The sequence below is a fragment of the Rhinolophus sinicus genome, linkage group LG06, assembly GCF_036562045.2.
Source record: "Rhinolophus sinicus isolate RSC01 linkage group LG06, ASM3656204v1, whole genome shotgun sequence".
NCBI classification, from domain to species: Eukaryota; Metazoa; Chordata; class Mammalia; order Chiroptera; family Rhinolophidae; genus Rhinolophus; species Rhinolophus sinicus.
The window spans coordinates 138,311,221-138,327,851 of record NC_133756.1 but is presented as its reverse complement, the minus strand read 5'-3'; the positions used below and the strand labels follow the sequence as shown (position 1 = coordinate 138,327,851).

The 16,631-nt window shown below is 35.7% G+C and overlaps 1 protein-coding gene across 5 annotated transcripts in view; it reads right to left on the bottom strand.

Moving 5' to 3' along the window:
- The window catches only part of ANO3 (anoctamin 3), a 331,459-nt gene that overhangs the window by 30,292 nt on the left and 284,536 nt on the right, over positions 1-16,631 (bottom strand). For all 5 annotated transcript variants that reach the window (XM_074336148.1, XM_074336149.1, XM_019749178.2 and 2 more), the window contains 3 exons: positions 3,716-3,798; positions 3,133-3,273; positions 2,423-2,587 (listed from right to left, as the gene is read on the bottom strand). In XM_074336148.1, coding sequence (XP_074192249.1) covers positions 2,423-2,587; positions 3,133-3,273; positions 3,716-3,798 — 389 coding nt within the window. The remainder of the gene's footprint in view (positions 1-2,422; positions 2,588-3,132; positions 3,274-3,715; positions 3,799-16,631) is intronic.

Genomic DNA, 16,631 nt, shown 5'->3' with positions numbered 1-16,631 from the left:
CTGATAAAGTGATTGGTGGCAAATCACCTATCAAGTAGCCACAATGTTGGCTCCCCACTGTCCACAGGGTAAAAGAAAAGATGACATAAATTCATTACATGCTTCTCCAGACCTCCACAGCTAGGCACTGGTCTACTTTTCTAATCTCATTTTCTTCAGTCTTCCATAAGTGTATGTTTTACAGACACTTCTCACCATTTCTTTAGCAAAAAGAACATAGACTTCTGCCCTTTTGTATACCTATGGGTTGAATTTCTTCAAATGACAATCTCCTCTCTGCTCTTTTATGGCTCTTCAGAGTATGTACCCTCTCTTTTTCCCTTTGAATCTCCTGATCCACTACCACAATCCTAAGACCCCATTTCAGGTGCAATTGATAGCTTCTTTCTCATCTTACTCATGACTTCTTGTGCTTCAAGAGTGACGCAGTCTTCATTGTACCTTGAGTCCTATTTCTCCACTAGACAACAAGACAAGACCCTGGATAATAGCACTATGACCAGTCATTTTATGTCAACCAACCAAGGATAAGAAATAGCTGGTTGACTGTTGGGGTTACCTAGAAATAAACACATCAAGTACTTAGCAGCCATTTTCTTCAGATAATAGGGCTGACCACAACAACCTCTGTCTACTGGAAAATTGTCATAATATATTAATTTTGCTAGAAACAAGATCTTTCACTATCACCCATGAGACTATTATCACAATATAAAAATCTACACTGTCTATGTTATGAATGGCTCCTCCTTCAAAGTGGTGACTTTGCTCCACATGCAACTTATGCTGCCTTATCTCTATTATCACATTAGTCTTTCAGTCCTAATATTGCATTTCTTTCCGGTGTTTATTGTTCACTTTAATTTATGAGCCAAAGAAATAAATCAAAATATTGCATGGCTTGTTTAGAAATATTGTAAACAATATTCTCCTTCTACAAATTAAAATGAACCTAAAAAGAGTAAACCCTAGTAAAATATATTAACTATTATTTTTGCATTAAAACTTACTCAGTTATTACAGTGACTATTCACTTTGCTTTTAAGGTCTTCTCTGATTAAAGTTAAACAGCAAATGGTCCCAGACCTCTCCAGGCTGAACATGTAACATCAGGGTCAATCCACATTTGGAACCAAATGCTTATAACCTTTACATAATATCAATGTTGTTATTTGTGTATTGCTCATCTATCTAGATGAATTATTCCATGATGTAAATATACTAGCACTAGCACATATGATAGGCATGATTTAGGGCAGGTCACTTGAACTTTCCAAATCTGTTTCCTCATTTACATCATGGAGAGACTATTGGCCTTGTGATGTTGTTGGAAGAATTAAGGATATTGTCCTAAATGTGCCAATCAGTGTCTACTGTTTCCAGAGAAAACAGAACCCCATCCATAGACCTTGCTGAAGAGATGCCTTAGCCTAACAATGCTCTCTCAGCGACAGACATTTGGTTCACAAGTCAAACAGAGTACGTGATGTTGAACCAGTCACCAGTCCCATGATCTCTCTGAAACATTAGCACATTAAAATCTGGATGATCTAACTTAAATAAACTACAGAAACCTGAACTACATAGTCACATAGTTAGAACCAAAGAAGATAACAAAAGCATAGCAATGTCATAGCACACTGGACTGTGAGAGAAAGACAGGTAATGATCATGCAAGGATAAGTTATCTTCTTAATAGAATAGAGCAGACTTGCAAACAGAAGCAATGACAGCAGAAGGAAAAAAGAAGGAAGAAGGGATGGGAGGGAAGGAGGTTGGGAGGGAGGAAAGGAGGGGGGGGAGAGAGAGAGAGAGAGAGAGAGAGAGAGAGAGAGAGAGAGAGAGAGAGAGAGAGAGAGGAGGAGGAGGAAAGAAAGAAAGGAGAAAAGAGAAAGGGGGGAAAGAGGGAGGGTGAGAGGAAGGGAAGAAGGGAAAAAAGAAAGGAAAAAAAAAGTGAAGGAAATGCTTAGTCCCAGAGAAAGAAAAATAGAATAGCTATTGGGCTATTCTATTTCACAGGAGGCCTTGGAGATAACAAACCTTCACTTTCAAACACATTTTCCTTTATTTTTCTAACAACTTCTCTGAGTTTATTGGAATGGTTTTTAGTCCAAACAATTCCTTATTTGAATGAAAGGAATAGAGTACCATTTCTAACACACATTAGACACTTATGAATAGAAGTTATCATTAATTAAGATGATAAACTCAAAGGGAAAGGAAGACAATATAACTATCATTTATTTAAATTTAAAGAAATCCATCATCTAAACCACATAGATAAAATATTTTCTGCTACACAGAATTATGTTTGCTAGAAATGTGGCTCAGTCTTATTTTGGCTTCCTGTAACTACAATTCAATATAAAGGAAACATAGGCCTCTCCCCTTTTGTACCTGTTGAAAAACTGTAAACACTTACAAGATTCAGTACCATAATGATTACAAAATTGATACAGACAGCAGCAGCAGATGTTGCAAACTGCCAGTGTTGTTTGATGAAACTCCACTTGAACGATGCAAACTGTTCCATGACAACCAGGCGATATACTACAACTGCAAACACTGCAGTGATCACCAAAGAAATCTATAACACGAAAAAGCAGAGGAGACATCCATATTTTGCATCACTAAGGAAACAAAAGCAAAACCATAGATCCAACACACTGCCCCCAAGAGCTAAAGGAATTTACTTTCCCAAGAAAGGCTACATAAATTTGATTTTTTTCCTTTAGGGAAGTAATTTACATCAGAGTCAAAAATAAATAGTGTGAGTTATTTTATCACACTAAAATGAGAATTCTGTTCAAATTTCCACTTTCAACTAGAATGCTTGGTTTTAAAACAGGATATCGAATCTATCAGGGCAACTCATATAATTATTTCCACCATATGTTAGATGATCTCTGTTTCTCTCCACGAGTGTTTTACTTAAGGATATGCACACACTCCCTTTGGAATTACTCCATGACCTGCTGTGATTTTAAGTTTGATTAGGAGTATATGTTGCCAAGGTATTGAACAAGAGGTGGTTTCTTGCATCCTTGGGGGTCACAGAATGAGTGGGTATCCTAAAACTTCCTTCTAAACCTGGAATCCCACAACATCCTGATATTAATGGTAATACATTACCATGAAGAATATTCCTGAGATAGAAACAAGAAGACGGCTGACTTTGTCTGAGGAAGGCTGATGTGGTTCAGGTTTTCCACTGATGGGATTCACTCTCTCCATCTGGTAATACTTTGCTTCAAACTGTGGACGGAGTGTTTCCTATGAGAGAAACTAAAGTTACCTAAATATTGAAGTAGAAAAAATACAAAAAAAATTCTTCTAATAATTGATACAACATTCCTGGATTTTGGCCTACTTTTATGTCAAGTCTTGGCAAACAAGCAACTTTTTAAAAGTAAGATGCAAATTACTTTCCAAAGAAACCCTAAACTATATTCTAATTAGCACAATTTTTTACTAATGTAATTAAAGGAGACATAGAAATGCTCTGAACAAGTTACATTGCATCATCATTGATCTCTCTTATCTTCATAAAATTACACTGCCTCATCATTGAAATCTTGTTATTAGAAAAACATCAAGGGAAAAATCTAACGATGTTTAGCTGCCTCCAACTTGCACATAATAATTTGGGCAGTAATAATTTTCTGCATCATTCGTCATCCCAGTTTCCTTATCTGCTGGTTTCCTAACAGCTTACCTCCTCTTCTTCCCATTCAATAAGGTCCCAAGTATAGGTCAGTGTACTTCTTCTCCTTTTCCAAAACTCCAGGAAAACGGTGGCTATAAGTAGGAATATTATTATAATTCTTTACCCAACCGTATCACATTCTTGCATTATTGCTTTTCTTCTTTGGGGTGATGAATTTTCACCACATCATGAAATTATTAAAATTAATTAAATTCATACAATTGGAATTCTATTTTCCCTCACCCTTTTTTCCCTGTCTCTGTATACTGCTATCAGCGTGTACTCCTAGAGGGGAGTAATTGTTTGTTTCATTGGATTAAATAAGCAGAGATTTTTGTTAGCATACCCCAACAAAGTGATGCTGTAAGAGAAGGTTAATATTAATGAGTTAAATATTTATTGTTCCTTTTGACTTACTTGTTCATGCTTATTCAAAATTATCTAAACTACCTAAATAAAGTTCTCTCCAGGAATGGCAACAAAGGTCAGATGCTTCTTCTCCAGGAGTCAGAGAGGGACGGGTTGTGGGAGAGAGAAGAAAAAAGCAAGGCTATCATGGTGGAAGGGAAAAAAAAAAAAAAAAAAAATATATATATATATATATATATATATATATATATATATAGAGAGAGAGAGAGAGAGAGAGAGAGAGAGAGAGAATGAGAGAGAGAGAGAGAGAGATCAGAGAAGACATTCTTGGATGCATATTCTAGGTGGACTCAGCATGTATTAACAGAGACTAAGTGAAAAATGCCTGAACTATTATCTGGATTTTCTGTGTAAACAGTTAAGAGAGAGATTGTTCTCTTTTGGGTAAGTGGGCTTTACCTTACAGCATTCAAGACTTTGTGGACATAACTAAGAGCTTACCGGTGCATTCTTAAAAATCCACGATACCATTAATCTATCCAACTATCTGTTCATTGTGAAAGAAAAACAGCAAAATAGAGTTGATACTGTCAAGAGAGCAGCCTAAAATGAAACCAGGAGGACTCCAGGAAGCTGAACTAATACACGTCTTCCTTGTGAGACAGAACTTCTGAGCTGGGCTAAAACAAATGGCTTCATCCTGATACAGTTCCTGGAAGTAGCGCTGCATCTCTGAAATCTCTATTTAAAAAAATAAAATTTTCACCTAGCAGCAGACATAAGCAGTTAATCATGTATAGCACGGTATAAGTCTGCCTGCTGGCACCAACACAGCTCTTTCAAAGTACCTTAAGAAATCCTTTTGAAAGCCCCCCTTTTTCTGTCTTTATAAAATCTGCCTCTTTCTTTCCCATTCTGAAGATAGTTGGGTTTCTACCCAATTCTGTGTCCTCAATTGCAATTCCTAGTAGAGACTACTTTCCATATATATATTCATATATACGATATGTAGATATATAACATAAAATATGTATAGATAAATTAGATAAATCATAGTTTTAGATATACAATGCTCAAAAGAATATATACCCAAGTGTTAATTGTTAATACCAATTGTCTGTGGTGAGTGGATTATGGAACACTTTCTACAAAGTATACATTGCATAAGAAGTATGCACCTCCTATGTTCTTTTTACCATTCTATGTGGAAATTTTATCACCTCTTCCCCTTAGTCTCATGAACCTGAGCTGGGATGGAGTTGGAGGATAAGAGGCCTCCAGTGGAGAAGGGCATCTTGTTATCAGGGGAAAGCCAGGTTTCATATGAGTCCTGGCATCTATCTCCAGGAGTATTCTGGAAAAGCTGAAGATGATACTGCATAATTCTGTTTTTAGCAACCATACTGTATTATTATTTTATTTTATTTTATTTTTACTCCTGCTTCTCTAAGGACAAACTTTTCTCAATTTTAAAAATTTTTCACAGATGCACATGACACATCCAATCCTTGTGCTTCCATTCTTCATGTCCTTTTCCCAGTGGCTTTCCTTTGGGATCTAAAGTCAATAGCAGAGAGTAACAGAATTATACGGTCATGCAGGCAAAAGAGGTTAGGTTCCATATGTAGTTTGTTTCAAGGTGTTTAATTTAATTTCTACTGAAAACAAAGCCCAGAGGGGTTGACATATATGACTGACCCTGTCCACAAATCTGCCCAAGCATCTACACCATCTACAACACTTTAGTACACTTGTTCCTGCGTCTGCTTTTTCTTACACTTGCCGGTAAATTTCGAGTGCCCTTTTTTCTTAGCATTTTTAGTGCATGGCACACTGAAAATACTCCATAAATGTTTGTTAAAGTGAACTGAATGACTGAATAGAATCCAGTGACTGTGACTTAACGCCTGGTCAAGTGCTCCTTCCATTATTTCAGAGCTTTCTGAATTATCCTCCATGGAATTTCCCTGGAGACGTAGGAAGAAAGACGGCCTCTCACCCGAGAAGCCCATTCTTTATCTGTTTTATATGTTGATAATCAAGTTCAATTTTACTTGGGAAAGTGCTTATTAATTTAAAAGATTTGGACATTTGTTCACTATACTTTGTGTGTGGGGGATCAATGGTAGGGAGGGGAAAAAGGTCAATTCCAAATAAAAATGAACTTAAATATATTTGAATATGGAGAATAAAAAGGAATTCCACGTACTGTATTTATCAGAAGAAATAGATTGAAAGCTTTCTCTGAACAAGACCCAGCTGAAACCACAATGTACCGGACCAACAACTCTGAGGCTGCCAATTTGGGTAACACCCAGGTACTACTGAACACTCGCTTCCATTTCCCAGATTACTTTTCAGCAATATCCTCAAGGATACTGTGCGTTCTCCACACAGTATTGCAACATCACTATATACAAGGTAGAAACAGAAATGTCACTAAGCAGGTTCTACAACCTACAATTAGCAGAGAAGCTATGAATGTGGAACATTTTAAATTTCCATGCCTGGGGAAAGTTACTGATTTTTTTTTTTTTTTTGGTTAACACCTTACAGAAAGAAAACTAATGGTGTTCTATGTAAGAGCATCGAGTAAGCTATACATATGAGTGAGGTGGCAGATTTTTGAATACTTGGGATGTACTGGACTTGACACAGCCACATCTAGAACGGGTTATGTAATCAAGACCTTCATGATTTGTTAAATTTCCTCTTTGTCTAAGGACAGGGGATCTCTCTATAACTTAACTTCCAGTTTCCCTCCTCTCCACTTTCTAAAAACATTAAATAAGAAAGAAAACAATAAATAACTAGGTTCTAAGAACATGGGAGGGCCAACGTTTGAATCCTAAGCATTGAAAATCTTCACCAGTTCCTAAAATCAGACTTGACATTTTTCCTCCCTAAGAAAATTCATTTAGAAATAAGAAGCTACACTCAATCAGCATCATGTTATATTAAAATACAATGAGAACTCTCATCACAGTCTTTACCAGAGTAGAATCTTAACTTTTATGTAAAAACTCTAAAGCTGACTCTTCTTGTTACTTAATATTCTATTGGCATTGGTACATCAGGCATTTCAGTAGCATTTATTCAAATTTAAATGCATATTTCCAACTGAATTGCTAAAAAAACTGGAGGAGTCCATACAAATAAAAACCTGTCAGCTTTTGCATGTATTTTTTTTATAAAATATAACGTAATCTTTTTTAAGCCCAGAATTAATTATTCTCGGGCCCTTTCCTCATCTTACTATTCAACTTGTTGATATACTTTCTTTCCTTAATTCTGCTGAACATTTACTGACTACAAATGTAACACCAGCAAAAATAACTGGAACAGTACCTTACATTGTTCGTTTCTGAACTACAGGTGCCCAGGAATGCCTGCCATATACTAGGCTTTTAACATATATATGCTGAATGAATTAATTAAAACTGCAACGAAGAAAATAAGTCACCTACAAACCTCCACCAACTAATAAACAGGTACTATTAAAATTTTGGTAATTCCATACAAGGTATTTTCCTTGAATAGTGTATTTAGGACTGATATGCTGTTGATACTCAGAGGTGTGACCATACTGGCTGTTCATTTATGACAGGAAAAACAAACAACTCATGACCGAGTTCTTTAAAGGTCTCACCCTCCAAGTCTTAGGCTGGCCTGTCGTCCCCAGGAAACCTTCATCAGGATAGGGTACCTGTCCAGTTAAGCCTTGGAACCGCTTATGGCCTCCAGGAAAGTGCTCTAGGACTAAGGTCTGCATCCATTCTGATTGGTCAGTGCCAGAGCCCTAAATGTTGTTAAGTATCTGCCTTTTCACCTTATAACCATCCCTCTGTAACTGGATACTTAGAACTGTACTTGACACCACAGGTAAATGTCAACCCTGTAAAATAAATTACTAACTTCACTTTTATAATAAATGCAATACAATTTATCTTTTTGACTAAGTTACAAGGATCCTCAAAAGAACATCTAGGAAAGGCAGTGTGGTGTGGAGAAACAGCGTGGCTTAGAATAGCTATGCTCTGGGTTTGACAGCTGCCTGTACTCTTTTCCAATTGTGTGACCTCAGACGAATGACTAAGGGATAAGCCTCCGTATTCAGAACTGAACAAGAATAGTAAAACTGTTTTCACAATTTCAAAAACAGGTGTTGTAGGAATTACATGAGATACAATTTGTGAGTAGTCTAAACACGTAATTCATGTTAAGAGTAAACTAAATTATGATAACCAATTTTTCAACATTCTGCTAATTATTATAATAGCAGCACTTTTGTAGACAAAGATCATTTCCACTGATTAAGATATTATATGTTTTTCTGCAGGAAAAATAGAGCTATTGTCAATTATTTACATTTCAATAGTTTCACTTGTATAAAAATTCAGTTATAATCAGTTTCCACATAATAATTTCTATCTCTGCCCACACCTAGCAAATGACTTATATTGTCCTTTTTCTTCTTTTGTGTTTAAGACTGTAAAGCTTCCTCTAGCATAAAAAGTCAATTCAAAACATTTTCTGAAAGCACAATGCTTGTCTATTCTTACAGAGAATACAGAAAAAAAAAAAAAAAAAAAAGAAAATGAGTTGCACCATATTCTCAAAGAGGAAGAACAGAACAAGCATTCATTGAGCACTTATGATGTTCCAGACTTTGTGCTAGATATTTTTAACTTAACTAATATCATTTCTACAGCAATCCAGGTGAAATAAAGATTATTAATCTCATTCAGTAGATAAGCAAATTGAAGCTCTTGGGGTTAAGTTACCTGAGGAAATCACTTGGCTGAAATTCAAATCCAGATCCAAATGCTTACCTTTTTTCTGTGGCATAGGGAAGTTTATGCAAAAACATGGTCTGGGATACAACTTTTTGAGCTATATCATTTGCAATATCCTTTTGGTAAGAATAAGCAGCACAAACAAAACGTTTAAGCAAAAGTCTAATAGACCTAGAGATTTAGAACTTTTGGGAGGTTAGGTGCTCATCCACCCAGGGGTCCATCAATCGACTATCGAAAGCTGACCTGACATCCTTTTTTGTTTGTTTGGTTGGAGTCTAAAAATGATTACTAATTGTTCTTTTTTATTATAAATGTCTCTATTAAGACAGAAATCTTTGCACTGGTCTTTGCAGTAAAACTCTAATAAAATTTTGATACATATTATAACACAATTGTTTGAAAGGATTATTATTTTCTTTTATTAGACCACTGTATCTGAATTTGTGAAGAAAGACATGTAGAAGCAAACACAATGCTTCTTGGTTCACACTTTAAGCAAACACTTAATTACTCAAAGAATAATTACATTGTTTATATTTATAGTTTTGATGTGTCTAAAATCTCCCTGTAGACACAGCCAGAATTTCTGGCTTCCCCAAATATTGGGTGGTAGAGTGGCTGAATGTCTTTGACAGTTGACTAAAGGAATGTTGAATCAGGGATACATTTAGTTTGGGTTTAGTAGGATATATTTACATGGTTTACAGGCACTTCCAGGTACTGCTCAATTATTACTAACTATCCTAATGTAGCAATGAATTTTGAGGTAATTCCTTCCAGTTCATATTAACTCTTTCAGGTGCCAGGCTAGGGGCTGTATGATAAGATACACACGATAATGGAAGAGAAATAATATCTGAAATATATGGAGCCGTAAACTACTCTATGGAAAATTATTTCACAAATTTCAACTCATATATGAAACACACTAGAGCGAGTTCCCCAAGTTGCGCAATATTAAAATGCACATGACATGACCAATACATTAAAAAGCTGAAATAAACTTTTCAAAACTATCAACGATAAAAAAATGTTTTTCACTTAACTGTGCTAGAGGAAAAGACTAAATTACTTTTCTATACTTTCTATGAAATAGTTTTTAAACATCGTATGCAGAGGTAATAAAAAATGCAGACAAAAATGTAGGACAAAAAGCATTACAGAGATGAGTCAGGCAGTTAATTAAAAGCAGTGACTTTTTTGGACTTTTGAATTTATATACTTGGAGCTTTTTAAAATTTGCGATTTTCCCCCCAGTTTAGTTACTTTCATGCCTCATTTTGTATTCATATGTTTATATTCTTTTCTTAAAGAGAGCTTCCAAAATTCGACATCTCTTTCCATGAATAGCTATAATGAATCACACACCTATGAACCAGCTGTCCTGCTAAATGTTTTACACATTTACTCCTTAACCTCACAACAACTCCACGTATAAGAAAAAAAAAAATATTGCTATTTTACTGGCAATGATACCAAAGTTCATAAATAATGAACTTGCCCCAAATGAAATTGACTCTGTACCCCAGGTCAATCTGACTCCTAAGGCAAGTTACTGATTTAAGGGACTCATTCAAAGGAGAGAACTTAAAACAACCCTAGGTGTCCTTTTTAAAGATTTTCTCAATTCAGCACAAAAATGTCTTCCTTTTTCTGTAGCTAAGAGTTCTAGGAACTGTCAACTTAGTTAAAAATAGCATGTTTTCATTGTTTCATTGTTTTCTATAAAGTATTTAATAGAATACTTTTGCTGCGTTAATTGATTTCAAGTATTTTTTTCCCAAGATGTGTCAGAAATCCACAAAAACCCAAATAGTTGATATTTTGACTATTTATGCATTTAGTAATAACAATTTGAGCTGCTTTGTATATAAATGACATTTTATTTATGCATTGCAGAATTGTACACTTGAAACCTATGTAACTTTACTAACCATTGTCACCTCAATAAACTGTAATAAAAAATTTTCCTATTATTATTCATTCTTGAAAAACACAAAAATATAGAAAAATGTATATCTGCCTTCCTAAACTTCCTTTCTGGAAGTTCCATCCACAGTTAGCGGATGGAAATATTCATTCGGATATATCCTACCATTGCGGCAAAAAGGTTAAGGTGCTTATAGCCCTTTAAACAGATGTGAAAGCCACTTGTCATTGTTATTTGCTCCTGAGAACTTGATTGCAAAATCCCCTTCAGGTCATGAATACGTTTCCTTTTTCTTCTGCCCCAGCTTTTGAGCCAAGGAGCAAATCAAGATTCCTCTTCAGAGTGTACAGACCTCTCATAGGCATCTCATTCTTCCCTCACCCCGCCACTCTCGAGGTCATGGCTCAGTGCTGAGAATACTTGGTGAATAAACTCTGTGCATTGTTGCTGCTGAGGCTGTAATTTAGCTATTATAAGTTTTCTAACCAGAAAGAAATTCTGGCAACTAGAGATGCCAGAATTTTCTACTCATCTGCCTTGATTTTTTTTTAATAGAAAGCATTCATAAATCACTTTGATTTTTTTCTAAAGATGGAGAAATAAGTTACAATATTATCAATCTGCCAGTTCTGCCATTATATTATATGTATGCCTGGTTTTAACTTAATGTAATTGAGTCCATATAAAACTAGATTACAGAGTTGATACAGTGGGCAACAGTGATCTAAAGAGGTTAGACTCTATAATTAAATTAGGGGTTAAAATAAGAAAGCTTGTATAACAGTATACTCCATCATATAGGAATGAATCAGTTGTATGGTATTCCAACACAACAGAATATCTTGCACTTGTTGAAGAGAGCGGTATCATTTCCCAGCAGGCTGCTACATGCAGGGTTGAAAAATTGTTTTGGGTGCTACGAGGGCTTCGCTTTGCAAGTTATCTATCAGCAGGAACCTAGAGGAAGCCCAGAACTCTCCATCTTGGCAGGATATCCCCTTACCCACAGTCTACACAAACACCTCTCTGTCCCGTCTTCTCTCACACGAGTCCATTAGGACTCAGTCATTGTGCTCCTTAATTCTATTCCAGCAGTTACTTCAAGAAGACCAGATTTTCAGATAACCGCTGAACTCTCAGATTTTGATCCTCCAGTTTTAGCAAAATGGGGATTGCCTTTGTGATCATCTTCTAGTCCTTCCCTTCTCTTTGAGATACTTTCACTATACCCTCTTTTACTCAAAGTCATCAACAATAATGTCTTTTATGTCCCCTCACCTTATTGCTATAACTGAAACCTGGGAAGTCCCTCAAACCCCACTTTCCATGCAGCATTCTCAGGTGATGGCTATTTGTCTCTCACACCAATAGGTACTGAAGATAAATGGTAGATTCTTGTTCCTCATTGATGCTTCAAGACCATTTTCTCTCCCTCCTCATAGATTCACAGATTTGAATCTCATATTATCAATCCATACTTCCTACTATCTCTTCTTATGGAAGCCATCTAACACTCCCTGGGACACTTCCTCAACTTCTCTGAAGATTTTTAAACTCAGCTTAATGTAACTCTTACCAACATGACTCCCAAAATAATTCTTTGAAATTACAATATACACAGATAATCTTTCTAGGACCTTGACTTCTCAGTTCTTTGATCTCTTTCATCAAAGTTGTTTTCTCCTACTTCACTCATGTACTCCCATGGCATACCTTTGATCAGTGACAGCAAACCCTCCATAATCTCCAATTATCACCTCCATCCTTCTAGTTTACTCCTTTAAACTCCAATTCCAACACTCCCTTGAACCAGATTTTATTTATGTATTTATTTTTTAATGTTTAGTGTCAGGTGTACAAAACAACATGATTAGACATTAATCCATTGACCCTTGATCCAGATTTTCAATCCACTGACCCCACTGTCTTTCCACAGTCCTTTCCTCCCTTCACACCCTCACTTCCTCCTTTATGTGTCCAAATGATCAATCATTATATTCACTCACTTACATATGCCTTCAACTCTCTAACTCTTGTATCAGTTTGTCATAAGCCCATAGTGTGAATACGATGCTGGTTAAAAACAACTGCCTATCTAATGTCTATTTGTACTCATGAATATAAACAGCACTGGAGAAAAACATAGCTATGCTGGATAACTTGTCTAACTTTAAATTGATCTGAGTGGATCCCTGAGTGGATCCTATTTTCTCTTCTCTCTTTTAACATCCAGCACCTACATTCCTATCACTCTAAGTTGCAATTCTTCTCTCTACCTCATCATTAAAAATAAAAAGTATTCAAAAGAAATTATCCACCCAAACAATATCTACCCACTTATCTACACTTGTGCCCATAGCCTCTATATCATCACCTGCTATAACAAGATTTATGTGCCCCTAGGTAAATCAATTCTTCTTGAGAACTAGCTCCTCTCTTATCACCTGCTAAAGGAAACTGCTCAAGGATCTATATGTATAATCATATAAAGATGTCCAAGAAATATCTTTAAGTGAAAAAAACAACAAACAAACATATTTTAATCTGAATGAGCCCAAAACGAGAAGAACATTATAGGTAAAAGAAAAGCGAGCTTGCAGATGTCTTATGCTGAGGATATTCACTTATTTTTTGTTGTTCTTGTTAAATGTTTATTTGTTCACATATCCATTCACTTATTTATTCATTCATCTATACATCTATTTACCATTTAATCTATGCCAGGAATTATTCTAGCTTGGTGAATAAAGCAATGAAGAAAGCAGAAAAAATGCTTGCTTTCATGAACTTTCCAGTATAGGAACAGTCAATAAATAACAAAAATAAATAAGGGAGAGTATATTAAATGGCAGTAAGTACTGAGGCAGGGAAAGGAGATAAGACAGGCCTTTAAATCTATTTCCATTCTATTTCTACCTGGGAATATTATACTTTATATTTATGTCTGAATGTGTTTATTGATTATCTTGTCATACTTCTCTGAAAGAACAAAGAATATAGAGAGAAATTAAAATTATTTAAGACATCTGTGAACATGAGACTCTTACTCTAAAAAACAATCTAGCTTGAGTTATCATTACAATTAATAGAATAATAGCATTTATTCCAAAATATAATGAATATTAAATATAAAATCTAAGATTTTATTATAAAACCATCTCTTAAGGAGACCACGGGCTTTTTGTTTTTTGTTCAATTGGTTCAGGCATCCATGGGTACCTGCTACTTCCTACTACAATGAGGTAGGTTTTAGCATCAACTCCTAGTTTTTTGTCTTAATCATTTTGACTTTGGAGAAGAACCAGAAGTCACATGGTATCAGATCCAGTGAATAAGGTGGAAGAGGACACACTGTGATGTTTTTATTTGACAGAAATTGCCATATACCAGAAATGATGTGTCACATGGCGCGTTGTCATGATGGAGGATGATTTACGTCTCACTTTAAAACACATCTTCTCTCAACTGTAGCTCACACCCAATTTACTGCACTGAACAAGCTGAAACTTGTCACACACTGTTACTAAGTTCGACGGGCCATTTCCTGTATTGAAGATCCCTGCCTTTCCGTTGGATGGCACTCAGCAGCAGCATTCACTGTAGTTTGTGATAACAACGGAAAGGCTTCATGTCACACATCGCTTCTGGTATGACAATTTCTGTCAAATAAAAACATCATGGTGTGTCCTCATCCACCTTATTCACTGGATTTGGCACCGTGCAACTTCTGGCTCATCCCCAAAGTCAAAATGACTGTGAAAGGAAAATGTTTTGAATCAATTCAAGACATGGAGGCAGCCATGACAGCACCACTAAAGACACTCATGAAAGAGGACTTCCAGAACTGCTTCAGAAAGGGGCAAGAACAATGGGATAAGTGTGTTCGAACAGTGGGGGAGTATTTTGATGGGGATTAATGGCACTGTATGTTTTACTGTAATGATTTTTTAAAAAATTTAAACATTCACTGTATTTTTTATCACACCTTGTATGTATATGTTATGTCACAACTGCTTAGCAAAGGGCATAGTCTTAGCCTTTAGCACCAAAATAGAATGTTTAACCTTTCTACAAGTTATAGTGAAATAAAGAAAACCATATTATGCCACCATATGACTAATAGGACAAACGGTAAGCTTATATGTTAAAAAACTGTTAGTATTTCTGAGAGTGATGCCTCTATTTATCTTCTAACAGAATATTGAAAAAAACTATTATCATCCCCAAAGACATTTTCCAGTCATCAATTTCCATTGCATTTATAAAGAATATCATTGAAATATCTTCAAAGAATATAACCACGTTATTTATCTTACTAGTGGTTAAATATTTCTTCGTTGCTTAAACTGTCCATGTAGAGACAAAATATGAATTCAATTTATATCCTATTTCAAACTCATAACCTGCTATTAATGAATTTGACCTAAGAGAACAAATTTCGTATATGTGACATCAGCATCAGGTATGTGACACTATAAAATTTGTAAAAAAGATACCATGTTGGATCCAGAACAATGTTTTGATTTTATTTCAGACATGGTCCCAAACTATTTCCTGATTCTATTTTCAGATCCATCAGTGACAACAATGTGATTTCACATTCTGGAAAATCTGCTTGCAAGTAGTTCCACTACTTCAGACAAAAGGAAGGTGTTTCTTCTTCCAGTATGTATTGTGAGACTTAACTAATGGGTGTAAAGCAGCTGGTGAGTGAGAGATAAAAGGCACCATCATAGGTAAATAAAACAACAAAAAAAATTATGTAAGCATTTCACTGTGTGTCATCTCAGCTGGCTTGGCTGATGAAACTGTCAGGTATTGTCCCTTGTTGTCCAGTTACTCTGGAGAAACAAGGTCCAAAATGGGATTGGTTTTTCCTAGAACATGATACGTATATACCTGGAAATATATCTCAGTGTGACTTGTTTGCTTGGCAAAAAATTATTTTTTAAATCCAACTCCGGTGATTTCACAAAGGTTTCTGCTGGCAAGTAAGTGAGCAAAGTAGGAACTAAGATAGTAAGTTTATGCATAGCTTTCATTTATAACTTCACTTCCAGATGCGATCATGACAGGGCAGGTAAATAGGGCCACCTCTAGGGAGGCTCTAATCAATTTGTGTGGTTGTCAGGAGGACGATGATGAAAAGGACTCTGAGGCTATAGCTAGGGTCTTCAGAAAACAGGGCCATGGAAGATGAGTTTTGACTTTCACAGCAGTGAAAGCAGAGAATTGTAGCAATAGTGCCTTGTAATTATGGCCTATGCCATAGGCCACAATTACTATGGGCAAGTCAGAAAATGGTAATGATGGTCATACGTACATACATATAAATATATACATACAGAGGGTGCCGAAAAAATGTGTACACATTTTAAGAAAGGAAAAAACTATTAAAATAGTAATATTCAACATATACCGATAACAAAAGATGACTACAAGTCATATTTGACTTCTGCAATTACAAGAGGTGCTCAAAGTGGTTACCATTAGTGTAATTTTAATAGTTTTTATTTCCTTTCTTATATGTGTCTAAATTTTTTTGGCACCCTCTGTAATACACACACACACACACACACACACACACACACACACCTGAAAATTCCTAAGGGTATGGTACACCCAATCCTGCCAAGCCATGTTTGCGCTCTAGGTAAAGACATAAAATATTTTCAGTTGAATTTTTTTCCTAGTAACTGGCAAATCTGAAAATAACCATTTGAATTCTACTAAGCCATTGCTTAGTAACCCGTTGTTTGATTAAATTTAGCTTGCTTTTCTTCAGACCAGGGCAGATAGAGCTTAAATATCCTTTGAGGGACCATTT